The sequence below is a fragment of the Pipistrellus kuhlii genome, unplaced genomic scaffold (assembly GCF_014108245.1).
Source record: "Pipistrellus kuhlii isolate mPipKuh1 unplaced genomic scaffold, mPipKuh1.p scaffold_m20_p_16, whole genome shotgun sequence".
Classification (NCBI taxonomy): domain Eukaryota; kingdom Metazoa; phylum Chordata; class Mammalia; order Chiroptera; family Vespertilionidae; genus Pipistrellus; species Pipistrellus kuhlii.
In genome coordinates this window covers 24,362,287-24,386,612 of record NW_023425471.1, presented here as the reverse complement: position 1 = coordinate 24,386,612, position 24,326 = coordinate 24,362,287, and the positions used below count along the sequence as shown (strand labels likewise).

The following is a 24,326-nucleotide window of genomic DNA, read 5'->3' as shown; positions in this document are numbered from 1 at the left end:
TGAATCAAAATCTGATGGCAGATTTTCCTGTCCTGTGGCCTGGGAGGCACAATAGCATTCAGCTCGATGTTGACAATGATGGGGATGGCTGGATTACCTTGCCAGGTAATTTGTTTAATAATTTTAAATTGGGTGTAAAAAGGGCAAGAGTTGGACAGATAGGGAGGGCAAAAAAGAGTATGAGGATGTGGGAAAGATGAATAAAGGGATAGGAAGAGGAAAGGCATGAAAATGAATAAGTACTATGATTGCAGTGGGGAGTCAACAACGATTATACAGGGAAGTTAATTTATGGAAGCAATGAAGAGTGTATGAATAGTGTAGGGCCAGATTATGGTGGGAGCTCCTTAGTAGGCTTAGATTGATAGTCAATGGAGAACTGTTAAGTATTTCTGATTACATTGTCTTTAGTGCCATATAAAAGTGATATTTTAGGGGTAAAAAGTTAACAATTATTGAGTACTTTCCCTGTTCCAGGATGTATATTGCAATTATAGTTAAGAGGGTGGCCTTTGGAGTTGGTTAGACTTTGAGTTCTAGTCCTGACTTTGGAATTTACTAGCTATATGACTTTGGGGAAATTACTTATTTTCTTGAGTCTCAGTTTCTTCAGTAAAACTGATGTAATAATATTCACCTCTCAGGGTTGTTCTATGGATCACATAAATTGGAGAAGGGAAAACCTGTGAACAGGGAAAAGTTAGGAAGCTACTACAATTATTGAACGGTGATAAAACCACTTGAATATAGAGGGAAACAAACTGAAAAGGAAAAGTAAAGAAGTAGGACACAGGTGACTGACTCCCTCTATCCATTCAATTTTCAAGTTCTTTAATTCTGTTCATTTGACATAATTTGGAAATTGAAATTATGGTCTGAGGTATATTGTCCCTCTCTAAACATTTTTGTTAGCTCATTTCCTTAGAGCTATAAATAGCTTTTTGCTCTCTCTTTCTGCTTACCAATTCAACATCTCCTACAACATAGGATCCAAACACCCTTTCCTCAGTCAGTTATTAAGCAAGCAATACAAAACAAAACAAGAATTCATTTACTTTCTAACACCATACTTTCATTTTTTCCCCTTCAATTTCTTCCTCCATTCTTGAGTTTGCCAGTCAATCAATCTTGCTGAGTATTCTCACAGGAGCAGGATCTCCTATCTTAACAAAAAGCAAAGCTTACAAAGAAACCCAATCCTGCCTTTTCTGGGCTTAGGGAAACCTGAAACTTTAAAAAACTTTATGTGGCATCGCTCACTTCTTCAATGCCCAAATTCCTGCTGCCGTCCAGCATCAGAACAATCAGTACATAATTAATAGGAGTCTTAAAATGTACAAGGTCTGAGAGCATGGGCTTACTTACTAGTGTCTGGATTCAACATACAGCTTCCTCTTTCAAGGAATATCTGTATTATTTGCATACATTTATGAGCAGAAAGTTATATGCAGAACTTTCAGTCTTCACGGGAAAAGGTTCTTCATTCTAGTCTAATTTAATTAAAAGCTCTCCTCTCTCCTTTTTTTTCTTTTTTTTTTTCTTCTATTCCTTTTCTCGGGGAGACAATCGTCAAAAAGTAATGTTTCAACAGATCTCGCGGTGCTATTCGAGATTCCCTATTTAAAAAAAAAAAAGAAATGATGCAAACAAGCCTGTGCCTTCCGGGTTTTGGGGCCGGGACTGCAGAGCTCCCAGTGAAAGCAGCCAGGGGAGGAGGCGGGGTTCGGGAGAGACCAACCTTTCCTCATTCCCCCTTTCCTTCCAACCTCTGCTGGGCCACTAGCTCAGCTCCAGTCTTTGCTGCAGCTGCTCTCCAGCCATTTGCAGGACCCAAACCACCTCAACCACTGTTCCCAGGATGGTGATCCGCGTGTATATTGCATCTTCCTCAGGCTCAACGGCGGTAAGAAGGGTGGGGAGCCCACCTTTTTTTGTTTTTCTTCACACTGGTCTTCTGCTGTGGAGAATCATTAAATTGCAGAAATTCTGGCAGCTTCTCTTTCGAAAGACATCCCACCCCCCTTCTTTCCTTTCTTCCCTTTGTTGCACGGATTTCATTTTTCATGGAATTTAGCTTTGTTTGCCTTGTGACACGACGTTAGGGCCACACTTCTTCTTTGAAGGAAAAAGAAAGCTACCGAGTTTTAGTAGATGAGAGTTGATGCTAGAATCTTTAAGGTTAGGTGAAGAAATCAGGTAAAAATCATATACTGGGGAGTTTCAAAAGTGGGACATTTGACATACGTTCTCTAGTTACTGAGGTACAGGGCAGAAGTGCACATCTGTAAAGGATGTAAAACATGCTCTAACTGATAATGACTGAGTGGAGGCTCACTGAGGTATTGTGTGTATGTTCAGAGAGTAAAGAGTTATTTTGCTAGTATATAGGAGAGGGTGTTTAACTTAAGTCTAAGGAGTGTTAGAACTAGGCAGAGTGAGAAGGGAAGCTGGGAACAAGGAAACAAAGTTGTGGGTTTAAAAAAATTAAAGATGAGGGATCTGTTTTTCTCCCTCCCATATTGTCCCTTATTTTGACTTCTGTTTTCTTTCAAAAGATTTTACTTCTAATGGTTCCTAACTACTTTAAATGCATTGAGAAATGGAAAGGGAACTAAGGAATAGCTTCTTAGGCAGTGGAAGATTAAAGTTGCTGCTTCTTCAAATGATAGGACCCCCCCCCAATTCACATGCTCTTAATTTATAATAATTTTCAGCAGCTGTGGGTAGCAGAAGGATAAACAATTTTCAGTAGCAATGGGTAGTAAAATGTGAAAGCTTAGTGTATATCTATGATACGTGAAAGTGTCTCTGTTTACAACTCAAGAGAAAAGCCAACAGAGCAGATGTGTTAGTTCAAATGCAGGATGTAAGAACTCCTTCCCTCCCTCTTCTGAGCTTCAGAGCAGCAGCTTTTCCATGTTTTAGTTTTTGTTTTGTTTATTTACCCCCTAAGAGATTTTGGAATAGAACTGAAGGTTGTGTGAACAAGAACCTTGATTGAACCTTTAACTTTGTCTTTTTGGCCACCATTTGTGGGTTGCTTAGACAGTTTTGAAATAGAATACTTAACCTTATATATTTTCAGCAAAGTTAGGGAGAACAAAAGAAAATGTTTTATATTGTCTTTGAACCTTATGAGCTTCTTGCCTTATTATTTTCCATGTATAGTAATTTTTATATTTCAAAGCAATATTTGAGTTGTTCAGAATCTCAAGTACAATACAATGATTGTAAAATTTTAAAGATCAGCTTAATACCTTTAGTTAAACCTTTATTTAGATTGAACAGATCAAGAAATTAGTTTCACTTTGGGTGATAGGCAGTTTAAATATTGCTATTTATTCTTTCCTGGAAGCAGAGTTAAGAAGAAACTCCTTTCAGAATTTTTGTTCATGTAAGAGCAATTGTTCTCTCTTTGTTTAGATAAGTTTCTAAGAGCCTGAGCAATGACTGCTCTCTCCTCTTATGTCCATTTTTAGCCTCCATTGTTGAAGTCTATGCAAGTAAATATTTATGCTACTTGTATTTTATTTTCTTATGGATAATTAGAGATTTGTCTGTTGTTGCAGCAATACTTCTGATGCATCTGTTATCAACGTTCTACTGCATATTGCCAAAATAAATCCTTGTTTTATTATAATCTTATAGTACTTTCAAATAATACTAAAAATTGAGTGTACTTCAGGAAGAGATCCTTTATACAATAAATGGGGACGCTTCAGTTAAAATACTAAGGGTTTTCCTTAAAGACTGATGCATTGCTGTTTTAAGATACAATTTAGAAATTTTGCAGCAAACATCATAATGGGGACACAACAATTGCACAAAATTATTTTTTTAAAATATATTTTATTGATTTTTTACAGAGAGGAAGAGAGGGGGATAGAGAGTTAGAAACATCGAAGAGAGAGAACCATCCATCAGCTGCCTCTTGCACACCCCCTACTGGAGATGTGCCCGCAACCAAGGTACACGCCCTTGACTGGAATCGAACCTGGGACCTTTCAGTCCGCAGGCAGACACTCTATCCACTGAGCCAAACCGGTTTTGGCAAAAATTATTTCTATTAAGTGACTAAGTGTAGTTCTCTGAAGAACATTTAAAATATAGCTATTGGTTTTGTATTGGTAATCTCTGATGGTTTTCTGACTCCTAATTGTTGTCATAAAAATAACCAATATTCGATTTTTTTTTCATTTTTTATTAAGGTATTATATGTGTACATATCTTACCATTGCCCAGCGTTGGATTTATTAAAATTGCATGACATATTAACATTCTTTTTCTCAAGTTGCCCTTTACCTCAAAGCCTACCTCATAGACTGATTTAAAAAAAAAAGTTTTCAAACTAGTCCTTAATTCTGTCCCAATATGGAAGAGTAAGACTTGCTTTATAAGAGTTTAGAAATGAAAGCAAATATGTTGGTTCTTGCAATGGATTTCTCAATAGTAACTATAATGATGATAGCAGAAACACTTAAGAGTGTCAGATACCATCTAATTTTTTTCTTGACAACTGTAGTCCTATGAATTAGATACTATGATTATCATATTTCTAAGATAAGGAAATACAGGTTCAGAGAGGTTAAACAGCTTTCCCAAGGTCACACACTAGTAAGTCACAGAGCTTGAATCACATACAAGTTATTTGAATCCAATATTGTGTTTCAACAATAAGATATATACCTTCCAAGTGATGCTTGACAGCTAGGAGGAATGAGGAGATAAATGTCAACATGAGGTGAGAGGTATGGAAAGCAGTAAGTCTTGTAAGTATAACAATTGCCTAGGCATATACATATAGGGGAATAGGGAAAGAAAGGGGGACTAGTGTGAAGGAGGGGTAGTATATCTGTAGGTGAATGGCAGTAAGTGGAATAAATGACGATTCATTCAAGATCAGGGAGATTGTGAAGACATGCACATTTGGAACTGATTTTTTATAGGTCAAGGTATGAAATTCAGGTCTTAATACTATCCCATTTTATGGAAACCACTTAGAAGGAATGTAGCTCCCAAACTGTCAGTCTATAGGAAGTGATTTCTGCATGTTCAGAACTATTCATGCATCTCTTGATCCACTATAACAGTGATATATAGTATGATTTTCTTGAGATTATAATACCCTGTAAATTTACTTTTAATGGAAAAGGAATAGTAAGCACAGAGTTTATATAGCTTACTAAATTTCAATGGATTTTAACAAAAATCAACATTGGCCTGTGATCAGAATTACTAGGGTGATAATAGGTTGGTTTAAACTGGTTTAGAAATTTTCTTTTTTCTTTTTTATACTACATACAACTTTATTGAGGTATAACTAATATGCAGAGAACTGCAAATATTTTTTTCTCATTTTTTATTAAGGTATTATATGTGTACATACCTTACCAATCCCCACCGAAATTTTCTTTCTATACCTCTTTCCCTTAAATCTATAATGTAGAAATTTTAAAGTTGTGGTAGATAGATGATTTCTGTGAGTTTTATTTATGGACTAACTTTTTATGACTGCTAAAGCATAAACTACTTGGTTGTCCATATAGCAAATGAAATATGCATACATTTTCTCTTTGGCAGTATTCAGTGTACATGTTATAAAAACAAGTCAGTAAAATGAACACTCAGGATAGCCAGTGCATGAATCACTAGTCACAGTATTTTCTTCATTCAGATAATAAGGATATAGAACAACAAGCCAGTTCTTCATCTATATAATTCTCAATTAATTGCATCTTAGGTGACAACTTCGTTGCCTCTCTGTCTCTGTATTTATAAATCAAACATTGATTTGATGTATGTAGTGGTCTTTGTATGGCTTCCAAGGTTTGATTGAATTCTCTTTAAAAGCTATTTGTAAACTACTTAAAGGAGCAAATTCAGAAACTGTTCATCAAATGACTGGACATGGATTTTGGATGTCATTAACAGTGGAAACTGGGCAGTTTTTACATGACAAATGTTGGAACGCAAGATCAGTGCCTTCAGCTGGGTGCTCTCTATTTGATGACTGACTTCCTAAATTTCACAGCAGTGATGGAATATTTGGAATAATTTGATTCAACTTAAAACGGCTTAGAAAACACAGTTATCAAGGATGATGATTCATGAGTATTTAAAAAGGTACTTACGCCCAGCCAGTGTTGCACAGTGGTTGAGAATCAACCCATGAACCAAGAGGTTTCTGGTTCAGTTCCTGGTCAGGGCACATACCCTGGTTGCAGTCTCCATCCCCAGTAGGGGGCATGTAGGAGGCAGCACATTATTGATGTTTCTCTCATTATTGATGTTTCTCTCATTATTGATGTTTCTATCTGTCTCTCCTTCTCACTTTCTCTCTTTCTAGAATCAATTAAAAACATATATATATATATATATATATATATATATATATATATATATATATATATTTAAAATATACTTGAAAGTCAAATAGTTATAGGGAAGAATACATTATAGAATTTAGTAAAAGATTCATAATCTGGCAGGAGAGGAGAAGAATAAGAATAAAATGCATTTATCTCTAGCTCAAAGGCTAGTTATACTATTGAGGAAGTATTTTGATCAATAAACCTTAAAGCCAGTCCTTCCCCTGGGTTAGTTTCAAAAACATAATAAAATAAATTGAAGCCCCACACACAATCAGGTCAAATGTTCAAATTCTCTGCAGTTAATCTCTAAATTATTTTCTAAAATATATTCTGTGCAATTAAACATATATCTTTTACAGGAATATTTTCTGACTTAAGTGAATTGTAAGTGGTGAATGTTATATTTCATTACTTCCTGATAAACAGATTGAGAATCTGTTGGTGACTATCTGACCATCTGTTTTCTTTCAAATCTATTTTGCAGTCCACCAGGAGGCCTTTTAAATATGATACTTAATTACTTCTCAATCCAGAACAAGATTAAACAACTGTACATGAAGAGAGAAGGGAAAACTCGTTTATGCTGATGGTTTTTAGTAATATGAGAGACAAAGTTAACTTTTTACATTTGTCCAGTAGTTAAGAATTCCAAGCAAAGGAATTATTTTCTAGCCCAGTCTCTCACATTTAGGTTTTATTAGTTGGTTCAAAGTGCTGTAGATTGCCAGAATTGAGGCAAAACTTAAAAATAGTTTTAAAATATAATGACAATTTTAAAGGTTGTATATTTAAAACTATTTAGTGTCAGTGCCGCTAGATTTTTAATGTTTCATTACCCTTTTATTAACATGATTAATCAATACTTGACTCTGGTGATAGTAAAGACTGATATTTATTTATGCATCATATGTGTCAGACATTGTGCCTTATGCTTTACATAATTATCTCAATTAATTTTATCCTTGAAATAACATTGTGAGTTAAGTGCTGTTATTAGATCTATGTCCTGTGATCAGAGGGAGTATCTCTAAGACCAAGAAACATAAGGTAAATTGCTTAAGATTGAAGAGCTGCAAATGGCAGAACTGGCATAAGAACCCACTCCTAAATACTGTGTTGTTTACACATCCACTTAGTATATAGGTATTGAACAGAGATATATCAATAGTACATTAAAATCTTGCAATATGAGTAGGAATCTGTAATTGCCATTTAAGATGGGATGATTTCTGAAAAGAAAGAAAAAGCTGGAGGATGCCTACCTAACAACCAAACAAATGTATCTATATCCATAATTTGCATGAGTGTTAGGTGGGAGTGGGGGAGGTAGGGAGGTTGGTAATGCCATTCTCATGTAGTTTGTTTATTTGTTTATTTTCCTCACGGGAGGATATGTTTTTATTGATTTTAGGGAGAGAGGAAGGGGGGGAAGAGAGAGAAAAAAAAACATGCATGTGAGAGGGAAACATTGATCAGTTGCTTTTTGTACGAGCCCTGAAGGGATCAAACCTGCAACCTAGGTATGTGCCCTGACTGGGAACTGAACCTTTTGGTGTATGGGACAATGCTCCAAGCAACTGATTCACCTAACCAAAGGCACATTTTAAAGTAACATTTGTGATACATAGTGAACTTAATATTAATACATCTGCTCATTGTATTGTGTGTCCAACACCCCAAGTCAATCAACATTTATTCCCCTCTACTTTCTTCCTCCTCCCTTGCACCCCTATCCCAGCAATCACCACACTGTTGTCTTCCTCCATTACTTTTCTTTTTCTTCTTTTTTTGCTCAATCCCTCCACCCCTCCAGCCCCAGCTCCACACCAGCTGTCAGCCTGCTCTCTGTCTATGAGTCTGTCTTCTACTTTACTTGTCAGTTCATTTTGTTTAGTAGATTCCACATGAGTGAAATCATATGGTACTTGTCTTTCTCTGACTGGCTTATTTCATTTAGCAAAATGATCTCCAGGTTCATCCCTGCTATTGCAAAGGGTAAGATTTCCTTCTTTTTACAGCCAAGTAGTATCCCACTGTGTAAATGTACCTCCACTTTTTTATCCACTCACCAATTGATAGATACTGGGCCTGCTTCTAAATCTTGGTTATTCTACCTAATAAAAGAGAAACATGCAAATTGGCCACACCTTCACTTTGCCCACAAGCCCCACCCACCAGCCAATCAGGACAATTATGCAAATTAACTCACCCAAGATGGTGGTTAATTTGCATATCTAGGCCAGAGTGAAGACTGAAGACCATAGAAAAAAGCCAAGTGCTACAGAGAAGCAAGCAAGCTGGGTGGGGGAGAAGGGAGGAAAGGGGGGAGGGGGGAAGACAAGGGAGGAAAGCTCGCAGGGTGGGGGGAGGGAGGAAAGCAGGCTGAGCAGAAGGGGGGGCAGGGTGGGGGAGAAGGGAGGAAAGCAGGAAGCGGGAGGGGGGGGAGGGGAGACAAGGGAGGAAAGCAGGCAGGGCAGTGAACACAGCAGGAAGCCCTATTGAAGGAATCTTCCTGCAAAGGGCATCTAGTTTTAAATAATGCTGCAATGAACATAGAGGCTATATGTTCTTTCAAATTAATGTTTCAGGTTTCTTTTGATAAATTATAAGAAGTGGGATTGCAGGTTCACATACTGAATTTTTGTTGATAATCCTCACCTGAGGATATTTTTCCTGTTGATTTTGAGAGAGAATGAAAGAGAAGGAGAGAGAGGGGGAGAGAGAGAGAAACATCGATGTGAGAGAGACATATGAATTGGTTGCTTCCGCATGCTCCCTGACTGGGGCTAGGGATCAAATTTGCAACCCAGGTACATGTTCTTGAGCAGCAATTGAACCTGAAGTCCTTTGATTCATGGACTGGCACTCTAACCACTGAATGACACTGGCCAGGGCAAGGCAGTTCTATTTAAAATTTTAAAAAATTTATCTTTACTGCCCTAGCCAACATGGCTCAGTGGATAGAGTGTCAGCTTGCCGACTCAAGGGTCCCAGGTTCGATTCCGGCCAAGGGCCCATGCCTGGGTTGAGGGCTCAATCCCCAGTGGGGATCATGCAGGAGGCAGCCAATCAATGATTCTCTCTCATCATTGATGTTTCTATCTCTCCTTCTCCCCTCCTCTCTGAAATCAATAAAGAAATATATTTAAAAAATTTTATCTTTACTGTTGAAAGTATTACAGATGTCCCATTTGTTTATTTTTCCCATTGACCAATGCAAGCTTGCACCCCACCTCCCAAGCCTTCACCACAGTATTATCTGTGCCCATGGGCTATGCATTTATGCATATAACTTCCCTGTTAATCACTCCCCACCAACCCCCAACTTCCACCTTCCATTTGAAATTCACGAGTCTATTCTTTGCTTCTATGTCTCTGGATCTATTTTGTTCATCAGTTTATTTTGTTCATTAGATTACACATATGAGTGAGATCATGTAATACTTATCTGTCTCTGACTGGCTTATTTTGCTTAGCATAAACTATCCAGGTTCATCAATACTATTAAAAATGGGAAAAGTTCCTTCCTTTTAACAGCCATATAGTATTCCATTTTGAAAAGATGTACAAACAGATTTTTTTATCCACTCATCTGCTGATGGGCATGTAGGCTGCTTCCAAATCTTAGCTATTATGGTAAATTTAACTACTATGAACATAGGAGTGCATATATTCTTTCTGATGGGTATTTTGGAATTCTTAAGATATATTCTTAGAAATGGGATCATTGGGTCAAATGGGAATTTCATTTTTAATCTTTTGAGGAAACATCATACTGTTTTCCATAGTGGCTGCAGCAGTTTGCATTCCCACCAGCAAAGGACCTAAATAGACACTTCTCCAAAGTGGACCAAGAGACATATGAAAAAATGCTCAAAATCACTAGTTATCTGAAAGATGCAAATTAAAATGACCCAGATAGACAAAGATAAATTAAAAAAGGAAACAAAATAAAGGAAAGAGGAACAAGTAAAAAAGAGAAGAAAAGAAAGAAAAAAAAGTAAAATGAGTTTAGTGCCTCATGGGAGTTCCATTTAGATCCTGTTCTTCTGATGACTGAGGCTGACTATTATGTCTGCCAATTCTGGGCTTCCTGTGAGGTACTTAGATGCTCACCACTGTCAGAAATTGTCCCTTTGCTTTCAGCAACTGGCTTGAAGCTCCAAGTGATGCAGTGTTTGTGTCTGTCTCCCTAAGACTTGTCTACAAGTAGGAGGGGCCAATCTGCCCTCTAGAGTATGTTTGTTAGTTGTATGGGGCTAACTTCCCCTGATTCCCTGGGCTGGACCTCTGCCCACCTTGGTCTGCTAGGCAACTGTCAAGCTTAATCTCTCAAAAGTCTGTTTGTGAAAGGGCTTTAGGGAGGGGAAGTGCTGCTCAGCTTTCAGAGAATGTGATGGGTGTGCTTCCCTCTCCTAGACCTACTACTCTGCAAGTGGCCCAAAATATCACTCTGCCCTTGGCTGGGCAGAGATCCTAGTATGGCAGTCCAGTGAGACTGGCTGGAAATATGAAGTTTTTATCTGCTTTCCCATATGGGGATAGTAGCAGTCTGGTTCCCAGGATAGTGGGGCATATGGCCCCTCCCCCAGTTCAGTCACTGAAGCTTTGTGAGACTATTAAAACCTGTAAGCTTGACACCTGCTTTTGTTTCCTCTGAAAGGGTCCAAATACAGGCTGTGGCATACAAGACTTCTGAGGGTGGGGCGGGCTGTATCACCTCAGGCTATTTTTTTTCTTTCTTTTTTTTCTGCCCTGTGGCTGCTGAGAGTGGTTAGCTCCTTTTGGGAAAAATGGCCCTGGCCATTTCAGTTTGCCAGAGGAAGGGCAGTATGAACAAATGCAAGACTTCTTGTTTTCAATATGAAATATGGTAGCACTCATACTTGGGTAAAAACTGCTGTTTGAATTTTAACCTTGCTATCTGACTTCGACCTTCGATTACTTGCTTGAACAATAGGGTAGTTGCAGGAGATTGACTCCCACTGACTCAGTAGCTTCAGGGGTAGAAACTGTAGATAACCTTTAGTTCTGCTTTTGTATTATGGGCAAGATAGGGCCACATTCCAATGTCAAGCAGGGTGTGACTGGGAACCAACCCTGAGGGCTGTCCCCAGTCTTTAGAATTTAGTCCTGAGGGGCCAATCAGGGTTAGCCGAGGCAGTGACATCACCGACCTGAGTAAAACCCCTGGTTTGGGCGAAATTCGCTCTCTTCTGCCATGCTGCCGGCATGAGTGGAATAGCCCATGCTAGCATGGAGATGGCTCTTTTGTTTATTGCATCGGACTCGGCTCCCTGGTGGTCCTTGGGGATCATGACTGGAATCCCCAGCCAGGACCATGAGGGACCCCCATTCCAGAGAGCCTGACTGGCCGCGGTAGGTGTGTGTTTGTCTGTGTTTTGTGTGAGCGCTCTGGAGGGACTGCCCCTCCATCGGGGCTCTTACCTGGGTGTTTACTGGCTGCTGCGTCAGCCATGGTTTGAGTCCAGATTCGAATCTGTAATAAATTCTAGCATGCTTAATCAAATTGGCTCCGGTGGTCCATCTCTTGGGGACTCGCTTCATAACACAATATATTGAGGTAACTCCACTCTGCTCTCCACAGTGGCTGTACCAATCTGCATTCCCACCAACAGTGCTAGAAACCATAAAATCCTAGAAGAAAATGTAGGCAGTAAAGGTGGCTTTTTATGATTCTGTAAATATTCTAAATTTATCAGGAAGGCACTGCTACTTTAGTCTTTGAGTTCTGTCCCTTTGGCTTAGTTCTTTCTTGAAATGAGACCCCATCAAAGAGTTGGAGTGAAGGCAAACATTTTTGCTTAAGTTATTATATTTTCAACAGTGTCAAGATGAGGCTAATTTCACCTTTTAAACATCAGAGAATATTCATCTCGGTTAACAATTCTAACATAAGAAAATTTTGTCTGTTTCACAGCTACTACTCAGTAAGTGGTTTCATCAGAATGCAGCATTTTTTCGATGTTAAAATTGTAACAGTAAATACATATTTAATAGTAGCAATGTGGAAACAGAAACTATTCTATACAGTGTGATATTGTTGCAGCAGACCAAGAAGACCAAGGACGCTTCTGAGGAAGTAGGAGGGACACTGTGTAATAACGCCAGCGGACTCAGGGAACACAACCTTCCAAATCTGAGTGCCAGAACACGCATGGGGCCCTCCATTCTATCCCCCTCCCTGTGATCTTTGTCCTACAAACATGGATTATGCTTCCGGTCCTTTTCATGCGCCTTGCAAGAAGGCCCCCGGGTGTTGGGGGTCTCCAGGCCATATCTGATGGCCTGGTCTGGTCTGGCCTCAGAGTTAATAGCCTTCCCTCTGGGCAGTGCACTGTTCACAGTCCAATGGCCTCTGTAACCGGTTCTGCAAGACTAGTATCTGGGAAGGAGAGAGGGACTTTATTGTAGGTTATCAGGAATGTACATTGAGCTTACTGGCTTGGATTCAGGCCACTAGCATCCAAATATAAGGGTTACTTTGGAATTACCCCTTTAAGCCTCCTCAATATTTGAAAATTAATTTAGAAGGAAAGTGAGTATAATTATTTAATAGGTTAAAATATGGTACATCATCTCCCTTTAATTTCTTAATAAGTAACTTTTCAGCTTTAGTTGTAATAAGAACTATTATTGTACAATTAAAATGTACCAGGCATAGTGCTAAGAACTTTACATGTATTATATCTGTTAATTCTTGTGGCAACTTGTTAATGAAAAACAAAACACAAAACCATTGAAACCTATAAAGAATTTTAGTGAGTTTATTTGAGCCAAACTGTCCATATACGCAGGGAAGCAGAACCTCAATGGATTGAGATAACGCTCCTCCTCTGAAGAATGGCAGGTTACATTTCTTTTTTTAAAAAAATATATTTTATTGATTTTTTACAGAGAGGAACAGAGAGGGATAGAGAGTTAGAAACATTAATGAAAGAGAATCATCGATCAGCTGCCTCCTGCACACCTCCCACTGGGGATGTGCCCTTGACTGGAATCGAACCCTTGACCCTTCAGTCTGCAGGCCGATGCTCTATCCACTGAGCCAAACCAGTTTCGGCTACATTTCTATTTATACATTGCAATCAAAGGAGGGACATAGGTGGGTTACATGAAATCCATTAGTGACGGATTAAGGAGGTGGGATAAAGCAAAGCAGTGTGAAACCCCTGGGATTGGATAAAAAGTAAAATGATGGACACATACTTAGGTGGGTGCAGGAACAATTAACATGATAATGAAGGAATTTGAGGCATCTGTCCTAACCGCCCACCATATTTGGTTGTGCCTCAGGGGCCCCAGAAAAAAAAGGGAAGTTAAAAGTTACCCAGACATCTCACAGATATGTTATCTCAGAGGCCAAAAGGCAAATGGGCTCAGGAAAGATCTAAGTTGGTCTTTGTCAGGGAAAATATCAGCCTAGGAATGACTGCCCACTATAACCTGTTTGTAGTTAAATATTTAATTTTCAGACCATTTTTTGTGGTTATTTTACGTCTCTGAGTTTGCAAGACTGCCACATAGGCCTCCCCTGAGCTTGTCAGGTTAGCATGTGGCTCCTTTCGTCCACAAACTCAATGAATTCATGACTCTTATTATCCCCTTCTTGAAGAGGAAATAGGCTCAAAGAGCTAACAAGGTCAGAGAGTTAGCAAAGCATCCCTGGTCTATCTGATTCTGGAGTCCATCATCCTGACTACTAATTGATAAATAGTAATTACTAACTTGAATATGATTCTGGAACTGATTTAACAGTCATTGCAAAATTGCTTTTCTGATGAACTTGGAAAATTATAAAAGTACTTCTTAATTGGTCTGTTACATCAGAAACTAAAACATAATGTGCCTTATGTATCAACTAAATATTTTGAACTAAAAAGAGGCAGTGGTTTGGGTAAAACTTTTTCAGTGAGTTTCTACTTAAAAACAAGACGTGTTAAAATTGAAATCTTCTGTTAAATGTTGACAGGACAATCAGGGGAAGTGGTAGTTTGACCAGACAAACACCTGGTGAGTTTTAATGGGAATAAGTAGGAAATATGACAAAATCCAGAATAAAGCCAATTCTATACTAGACTTGGAATTTATCAGATTTTTAAAAAGAGGTTGTTAAAAGGCAAATAAAAACATTGTGAGGAAAATGTGACTAAACATTTACTTATTCCCAAGTTATATTAAGACTTAGATTACATTTTGAAGTTGAAATCAAAGAATGATTTTGACTGGTGAGTGTATTACCTTAGAAATTGTATTATGATCAGGCTCTGCATAATAGGCTTAAGAAAGGAGTATACTAGTGTATCAATTGGAATTGAGTCTGGCTCCACTAAAAAGTTGACTTTGAGAACTAAAACTGCACATCACAGGGGATCCTTTCACTTCCAAAATGTCAGAGACAGTTTGGGAGATGTCCCACCAGCCACAGGGCATTGTATGTACCTTCAAAAGTCAGTGACTACATTTAAATTTTATGAAAAGTGACGTACCAGTGATATTTTAAAACACAAAGCATCTAACACAATCTTATATAAATAAAGTATGTTTAGATGCCCAACTTGATTTACTGTAAATCAACATCTAATTACTTTTTGGAAGTCACTAATTTACAAAAATGGATTTGATTTTTTCACTGCAAAATGTGGTTGGACAGAGACATATTAGACTTGTACTTTTATCCTACCTAATAAAAGGGTAATATGCAAATTAACCATCACTCCATCACAAAGATGGCGGTGCCCATAGCCACAAGATGGTGACACCCAGTCCCCTCGTCCCCTCAACCTCACCAGAGTCTCCCAGTCCTGGGGGGCTGCTGCTGAGTGTAGGCAGTGTGAGCAGCCTGGTGTAATGCTTGCTATATCACCATGACAACCGAGGGCCTTTTGGCAGCGGGCTGTGGAGGGCCTTTGGAAGACGGGGGACTGGCCCACAGTCTCCATAGCTGAGTGTAGGCCCTGAGAGGAGATGGTGGGCCCACCTCCCATGGAAGCAGTGCAGCTCCCTCCTGGCTCCCATGGGTGCTGGTGACTATTTTTCATCTCCTGTGGAAGCTACATGGCTCCCATGGAAGCAGCGCAGCTCCTGAGTGGTGGGCAGCCTACTGTATGAGATATCACACCATGGGCTACTAGTGTTAATATATAAAACTAGGGAAACAGTGCATAAAACTATTAAAAACAGAAGTGTGATAATGGTACAACTAGATACTCATGTTAAGAGATTCTGGGGAAGAAAAAACCCAAAATCTGAACCCTTGAGTTATCAAAACTTGGATTGCTCCAATAAATATAAGTAAAAGTAGATAGATTATCTCTCAATGATTGAGATAATTATGACCTAATTCTGTACCCCCCGGTACACTTGCAAAAAAGGACCACCATTTTATATCCTCATAAACTGTCTTGAAAATATTTGAGGTTGGAATGGTAGATATAAATACTTTGTTTTAGTAAAATGTCTAGCAATTTTCATTTCATATGATTAGAGATGAGTGCTTATTCTATGCAAAAGAATATGATAAAATGATAAAAGACATGTTGTGTATAACAAATAGCATTAAATTTTTATTCTAAACATTTTCTTAACCTATAGATATTGTCTCTGTCACAGTAATTATTTTAAGTCACATACATAAAGAAAACAGATTTTGAGGCCAAGTCAATGTTTTTACAGTTAATTTCCTAGCCTTTCTCCTCTTATATTAATGGGTCTGTCAAAATTGAAGATACTTTGTAGAGATATACTTTGGAATAGTACTACTTTAAAATTCAACAGAGATATCAACAACAACTTATCTACCTTCTCCACCAGAACATGAGCTTCCTATTGCCCATTGTATGCTTATACATGGTAAGCTTCTAAATAATATTTGTGATATTAATGGTCTGATCAATGCTTCTCTGCCTCTAGATCTGTTTATCAGTTTATGTTGTTCATTATAATCCATAAATGAGTGAGATCATGTGACGTTTACTTTCTCTGACTGGCTTATTTCACTTAGCATAATGCTCTCCAGTTCCATCCATGCTCTTGAAATGGTAAGAATTCCTTCTTTTTTACTGCAGCATAGTATTCCATTGTGTAGATGGAACACAGTTTTCTAAATCCACTCATCTGCTGATGGACACTTAGGCTGTTTCCAAATCTTAGCTATGGTAAATTGTGCCGCTATGAACATAGGGGTGCATATATCCTTTCTGATTGGTGTTTCTTGGGATATATTCCTAGAAGTGGGATCACTGGGTCAAATAGGAGTTCCATTTTTAGTTTTTTGAGGAAATTCCATACTGTTCTCTACAGTGGCTGCACCATTCTGCATTCCTACCAGCGTGCATGAGGGTTCCTTTTTCTCTCCATCCTTGACAGCACTTGTTGTTTGTTGATTTGTAGATGATATTTCTATATTTCTAATTGAGAACACATAATAGTATATGTACACATACATACCCTATAAACTTGGCAGAGATGTAAAGGACAGATTTACGTTGGGTGGACAATTTGAATAAATTATGCACCCCCCACTCCTCTGTTCCCTAAGAATCCTGCCAAGTCTGGATCTATAGGCTGTGCTGAGGATTCTCTTTCTTTTACCATAAATTCATTAACTCAGAAAACATTTTTCTTTGCCATCCATTGAGCTAGACTCTGGACTAAGGTCCTCCAGTACAAAAAAGGATCAGGATTAAAGATTTCTCAGCCTTCTCCCTGATCCAGCAGAATAAGGAAGGAAGTATGGATATGTCAGTTTGGGGTACTAAACTATAATGTTTGCAAAAAGGAGGTATGTCATGGACTAAGAAGCAGAAATACTTTAGGGACTACTTGCATGCACCCTGGTATATTGTCTCACAGGAATCAATCTACTGCCTCACAACAAATTTTCCAAAGTACTTTCTCTACCCCTTCTAGTCATCCTGACAATGATTTCCTCCTTGAATAACTATTCTGAAAATAGCAATAGTTTATCAGTTCAATTCAACTTTTACTCAGTTTTTCTGCCATTTTACTAGAGCAAGGTATGGAAAGTAGATCATAAGCACAATTTGCCATTTCCTCTTATATTTGAACATGTTGCAAGTGATGACTATTATACAGTTCTGATTAAAGCCTAATGTAGCAGTGATGATACCAAGTAAAATATTGTGGTTTCATTGTCTATTTCTACCAGCTATCTTTGGATTCTGAAATGAAGCACACAAAGGCCCTTTTTCTTTGTTTGAAAAATGCCTTTAGACTTCTTTGTAATCCTTCACCTTGGGATCAATCTGGCCTTGATCGTTTGTGTAAACAATTATGCTTTACAAAAGTCTTAGGTGTATTTATTTATTTATTTATTTAATTATTATTATTTTTAATAAACCTTTATTGTTCATATTATTACAAAAGTTCCTCATTTCCCCCCCCCTCCACCAGGTTCCTACCCCACCCTCTGCCCTTTCCCCACGCCCCATTGTCCTCATCCATAGGTACACAGTTTATGTTCATTCTCTTCCCGCACCCCCCACTCCTCTGTTCCCTGAGAATCATCAGTCCACTTATATTCAACAGTAAATATTGTTCATCGGGTTTTTTAATTCCCTTGGTTTTTAGATTCACTTGTTGATAGTTATGTATTTGTTGTTCATAATTTTAATCTTTATTTTCTTCCTTTTCCAAAAGAACCCCTTCAGCAATTCATATAAATTCTGGTTTGGTGGTGATGAACTCCTTTAGCTTTTTTTTATTAGTGAAGCTCTTTATCTGGCCTTCGATTCTGAGTGATAGCTCTGTTGGGTAGATTATTTTTGGCTGTAGGTTCTTGCTATTCATCACCTTGAATATTTCTTGCCATTACCGTCTGGCCTGCATGGTTTCTGTTGAGAAATCAGCTGACAATTGTATGGGTGTTCCTTTATAGGTAACTACCAGCTTTGTTCTTGCTGCTTTTAATATTCTCTCTTTGTCTTTTGCTTTTGGAATTTTAATTATGATTTGTCTTGGTGTGGTCCTCTTTTGATTCCTTTTGTTTGGAGTTCTGTGCACTTCCTGGACTTGTAAGTCTAATTCTTTCACCAGGTGGGGGAAGTTTTCTGTCACTATTTCTTTCAGTATGTTTTCAATATCTTGCTCTCTCTCATCTTCTGGGACCCCCATAATTCTGATGTTGGTTCGCTTGAAGTTGTCCCAGAGGTTTCTTACATTATCTTCAACTTTCTGGATTCTCTTGTCTTCTTGCTTCTGCGGAGAAGTATCTTCTGTTTCTTTATGTTCCAAATCTTTGACTTGATTCTTGCGATCTTCCATTCTGTTTTTAGGACTCTGTATAATATTTTTTATTTCAGACAATGTATTCTTTATTTCTTGTTGATCCCTTATTATTTCTTTTTGATCCCTTATTATTTCTAGGTGATCCCTTTTCATATCCTCATAGGTCTTATCGACCTTTTCTAGGAAATTCTTGAAAAACCTTATAAGCGTGGTTTTGAATTCTATATCCAGTCACTTTTTATCCTCCATTTCTTTTGTTTGTGATCTGTTTCCTTGTCTAGGCATTTTCACAGCTTCCCTGAGTTGTTAGCCTTAAAAGTCTCTGTGTAGAGCCTGGATGTGGCGGAGTTTCAGGGTGGAGCCTACAGCCTTGGCTTTCGTCAGCCATGCCCTATGAGGCTCCTGAGTCTCAGTATTCCTCAGGGTCCTTCAGTACTCGTTGCAAGCACCTCTGAGAGAAAGGTGCCCTCGGTTTTCACCTGCTACCAAACAGTCTAGGCTCTCTCCCAATGAGCCCGGAACTGGGGTTCAGTTCAGTTGGAAGTGGGGTTCAGAGCAGTCTGGAGCTTTTGTCTCCTTCCCACTAGGGCAATCCAGCGGCAGTCAACCGCCCGTTCTCTGCGCGCAACGTGTCGCCTCTGGGACTTTCTTTCGCTGCTCCCCTGGATTTCCACCTTATAGCTCAGCTCCCTCTGTATGAGCCTGGGTCCCCAGGGTCTGGCCTAGAACTGGGGTTCAGTGCAGTCGGAACTGGGGTTCAGCACAGTCCAGAGCTTTTGTCTCCTTCCCACTATGGTAATCCAGTGGCACAGTCAACAGTCCGTCCTCTGCACACAATGTGCGCCCATCCAGGGTCTCTGCCTTTCGCCGCTCCCCTGAGATTCTGCCTAACAGCCCAGGCTTCCTCTGTATGAGCCTTGGTCCCCAGGGTCTGGCCTAGAACTGGGGTCCAGCACTGTCGGATCTGGGGTTCAGCACAGTCCGGAGCTTTTATCTCCTTCCCAGTAGGGAACGCCAGCCAGGCACTCAGCCTCCCCCTCCTCTCCGGCTCCGTCCTCTCCGCGCGCAACGTGTCTCCGTACCTTAGGCTTTTACAGCTCCTCTGATTTTCCTTCTGGTTTTCTCTTTCCTTCTTGTTGTAGAATTTCCAGTCAGTCGACTTTCCTGTATTTCTGGGTAATGTCCATTTTGTATTTTAGTTGTATTTTATTGAAATTGTTGTGTGATGCTGCAGTTAGGTGTTACCTATGCCGCCATCTTGAATTCTCCTATTTATTTATTTTAAATTCTTTATTTTTGAAAATATTACATATGTTTCCCTTCCCCTCAATTTCCTTTCCAACCACAAACATTGAAACTCTGTCACCACTGGTTGCCTCATTTCCAAGAGTTAATAAGCATCATAATCTAGTTGGGTGTTATTGTTCTGGTGTATAACTTTTCCTAGTACCAGATGGTTCTTAAAATAGAATTGTTGCTTTCAAATTTCTATAATGATGCTTTAGTAGACTAAAACAACTATATCAATATAGAAGGTATGGGAAACATTAATCTTTATTGTGATTAATGCCACTTATTATTAAGAACCTAGAGTATAACACAAATTCCCACTCCATTGTAAAAAAAAAAAAAAAAGGCTTTTGGTCTATTTTATTTTTATCAGCATCAAACATACTGAAAATAAAATATCAAAAGCATCTGGATAGAACAGAACATAGGAGTTCATCCAGTCCATTCACATAAAGCCTACCTGTGAACTGTCCCAGAAAGATTGTAATCAATTTTCTTTTAGTAAACTCTCCAAAGAAGGAAATATACAACCTCCCTTGGTAATATGCTGCAGTACTACTTTCTACTACTTGTTGTCCTAGACTCTGAGACTAAGATTGTAGAAACCAGTGTGACCAATGAAGGATATTTTTTTTTTTTTACCTCTTTTTGTGTGAAGAGGAACATCAGATTAAAAAAAACCCCACATTAAAGCAAAAGAGGAAAAACACTATATGATACGTAGAGATCTACTAGTTATCAACTTAAAGTATGTTTTCTAAATATCTGCTGATAAAAAATGTTCAATTCAGGACAAAGTCTTTGTACTGAAAGAGTTTACAACCTACCTTGGTTTGGAAAGCTTGAAATAGATCTTCTGGTTTTTTTCCTCTTCTCTTCTACTCCTTTTCTTTTCTTAGGAAGCATGGTAGATATTGTTATGCTTGTATATCAGTACACTCTAAGATCATGCCATAAGGGAATATTCTAATATATTGGTTATTTTATGAGACTTGTGATTTATTAAATTTAAACTAATCTTGAAATCAGCATTTTAAACATTTTTAAATTAATAATTCCCTGAAGTCCACGTATTGGGGATTGTTCATTTATGATACATAATGGTGTGATTAATGATAGAAATCATACACTATGGTTAATGTAATGCCTTTAAAAGTTTCAATTTTCAGAAAAAATTTTTTTGTAAAATTATGAAGAGTACTGCTTGCTGCTATAGAAAAAAACATAGCTGTTTTAGAACTCTGAATTTAAGGCTGTGGCATGTTAATGTTATTTAATATACCGTATTTTTCAGACCATAAGACGCACCGGACCATAAGACGCACCAGTTTTTAGAGAAGGGAAATGAAGAAAAAAAGATTCTGAAACAAATAGTGTCCTAAAATATTTTATGTGCATTAAAACCCAACATCACAGTCATAAACACATGTAATCAACCCTGTAAAGTAAACAGCAGCATTTAGAACCATTTTAGAGCCGGGCAAGCACACAGAGACCACACAGAGCCGGGCAAGTAAAGAAACTTTTTTTTTAAAGTATATGTGTAGGCTATATTTGGACCATAAGACGCAGGGACTTTTTCCCCCCACTTCTGGGGGGGAAAAAGTGCGTCTTATGGTCCGAAAAATACGGTAATTTGTTTGGACTCTCTCATCATTAGTGTATTAATCAACCTGAATTAGGGAGCACAGGCCTTAGGATAATAGGTTAGTCTCTCTGTTTTTCTTTTTTCCCCCACTTCTGTAAAACAGAAAAAAATGACCTTATCACTACTTCCAAAGAATATTACTTAGATTTTTAAAAATACAATAGCAAAAAATGTGATTAATAGCAAGTACTTGAAGTTCCTTTGATAAAAAACTTTTTCATTACAAGCCTAAAATAAATTGTTAAAACTGTGAAGGTAAAATGGGCTTTCTATTTTTGTTTAAATTGGGATTTTTGTTTGTTTTTAGAAGTCCAAGATTAGGTTTCAGGAGAATCCCAGCTTCTTGTTTTGTTTTGAAATCTTAATATTGTCCCAGAATAGTGTCCTACCAAATATTAATTTTCCATTGAAAATAAATTCTTTTCTAAAACACTGTCGGCTCTTGTGTTTGTATTCTCTTTCTCTCTCTCTCTCCCCATCTCCATCTCCCTCTCTCTCTTCCTTCCTCTCTTTCTCCCTTTCTCCCTTTCCATCTTTCTCCCTCTCATTTTCTCTTTTTCTTTTCTATGCCTTTGAAGGAATGCACAGTGATTTGCAGTTAGTTGAGTGTGACATTTAATAATAGAGTGTGTCCCAAAGGAGATATATTTTAAGCAAGAAAAAAGATATTAAAAAAATTATACAGGATTGTGAACTCTGGCTAAAAATGCTGCTTGGGACATTCATATTTTAAAAAATAGTCACATATAAAGAATTTTGTATATTTATTATTGTGTTCTGGAAAGAGAATCCTATGCTATTGAAAATGATCACATTCTTTTCATTTATAATCTTTCTCTTTAAATGATTTCCTCCCCAGCACAATTTCTTTTTAATCTATTACTTGGTAGCTCTTATAATTATTTGAAAAATATTTCAAAAATTTCCTGTCTTTGGATATTTTTCAACTCTTTCAGGCAAATTTGCAGTAAGTTCCAGTCTCAAGACCATCCTAAATGATAAATAAATTTAATGAAACCCTACTGCATATACCCCGAATTTAACTACTTATAAGTTAAATTTATGAATTAGAAAGACAAGCTGATGCACAGTTGGTGTATTTAACACAAAACCTCATAGTTGGAGGCAAGACTGAGAATGAATCAAGAATAGGTATTAGAAAGCATTATTATTTCAGGTCATAATCTGTGAGATTAAGATGGTTTATATTTACTAACTTCCTTTATACACAAAGCTTATTTTTAGTGTCCCTTATGATGCCATTGCATTTCCTTAAACTTTATTTTTTGATAGAACCACTAACATTCTTTGTGTAGTCAGTTTTGTCAACAGTCTTTTTACCCTTTTTTTCCCCTCAACTCTGGGTTGGGAACATGGATCTAAAAAAATAATTAGAGAAGCCATAAGAGGAATGCTAATGTAGTTTCTGCTTAGAGATTGCTGGTATAAAGCTGACCCAACTTCAGTCTTTTTTAGAAGATGATTGCTCAGATACTGACCTGATGAATGATATGCAGAGCTAAGTAAATCTGGCTTCCTCATGAAAGCCCTGTACAAGTAGAGACTATATTTCATTCAACACCTGGGCATTTTTTCAAAGATTTCAAACCTGATGGAAGTTCTGCCACCCTCAATACCAATTCTATTAATTTTATATAATTAAGAGCTAGGAAACATTGTGATCCTAGTTGACTTACTACCAATTATATGTAAATAAAGCCAAAGCCTCAGAAAGAAAATGCTGTGCCTTAACTTAAATGTAGGCAGTAAATTAATTTTTCTTTTTAAAAAGTGAAATTTGTTATTAAAATTAGGCCTTTGTCAGATATTTAGACACCTACATTTGGTGAAGCATATGAATTTGTAAACATTAGCTGAACTTTTGCTCCTATGAAAGTTTTTTTATATAATGAATGGGTTATGTTGATAAATAAACTTCATAAATAGAGGGGATGGCTTAGGAATCTCAGAATCTTTTGATAATGTATATATTTCTGAGAACTACAGGTTAGACCCAGCTGAATTAAATGAATACTTTTTCTTTCATTGGGAGAAAAATAAACCATTCTCTCAATTGTCTTTCTTAGAAATTCATTCCACCCAGAATTTAATATTAACTTTCATAAATATACTTCAATCTTCTCCATAAAACACCTTCAATCTAAGTGTCTTTTAATAATTAAGTAAATCCTTGTGCATATTTTTATTGTATATTATACTAGAGGCCTGGTGCACAAAATTCATGCACAGGAGTGGGGGGGGGGGGTGCCCAGCTTGCACTGTCTTAATCTAGGACCCCTTGAGGGATGTCCAACTGCCCGTTTAGACCCAATCCCGATGGTATCGGCCTAAACAGGCAGTTGGACATCCCTCTCACAATCTAGGACTGCTGGCTCCCAACTGCCCACCTGCCTGCCTTCCTGATTGCCCCTAACTGCTTTTGCCTGCCAGCCTGATCACCCTAACCACTCCCATGCCAGCCTGATTGATGTCTAACTGCTCCCCTGCCAACCCGTTTGCCCCCAACTTCCCTCCTCTACCAGCCTGGTCACCCCTAACTGCCTTCCCTTCAGGCCTGGCACCTCCCAACTGCTCTCCCCTGCTGGCCATCTTGTGTCCACATGGGGACAGGATCTTTGTCCACATGGGGGAAGCCATCTTGTGTGTTGGAGTGATGGTCAATCTGCATATTACTCTTTTATTAGATAGGATAGAGGCCTAGTGCACTGGTGGGGGCCAACTGGTTT

At 38.1% G+C, this 24,326-nt stretch overlaps 1 protein-coding gene across 1 annotated transcript in view; it reads left to right on the top strand.

The window, feature by feature from the left end:
* The first annotated feature begins 1,681 nt into the window (after positions 1-1,681).
* The window catches only part of SH3BGRL (SH3 domain binding glutamate rich protein like), a 68,034-nt gene continuing 45,389 nt past the window's right edge, over positions 1,682-24,326 (top strand). The window contains exon 1 of the mRNA XM_036439854.2: positions 1,682-1,903. Within this exon, the coding sequence (XP_036295747.1) occupies positions 1,859-1,903 (45 nt within the window). The 5' untranslated portion in view covers positions 1,682-1,858. The remainder of the gene's footprint in view (positions 1,904-24,326) is intronic.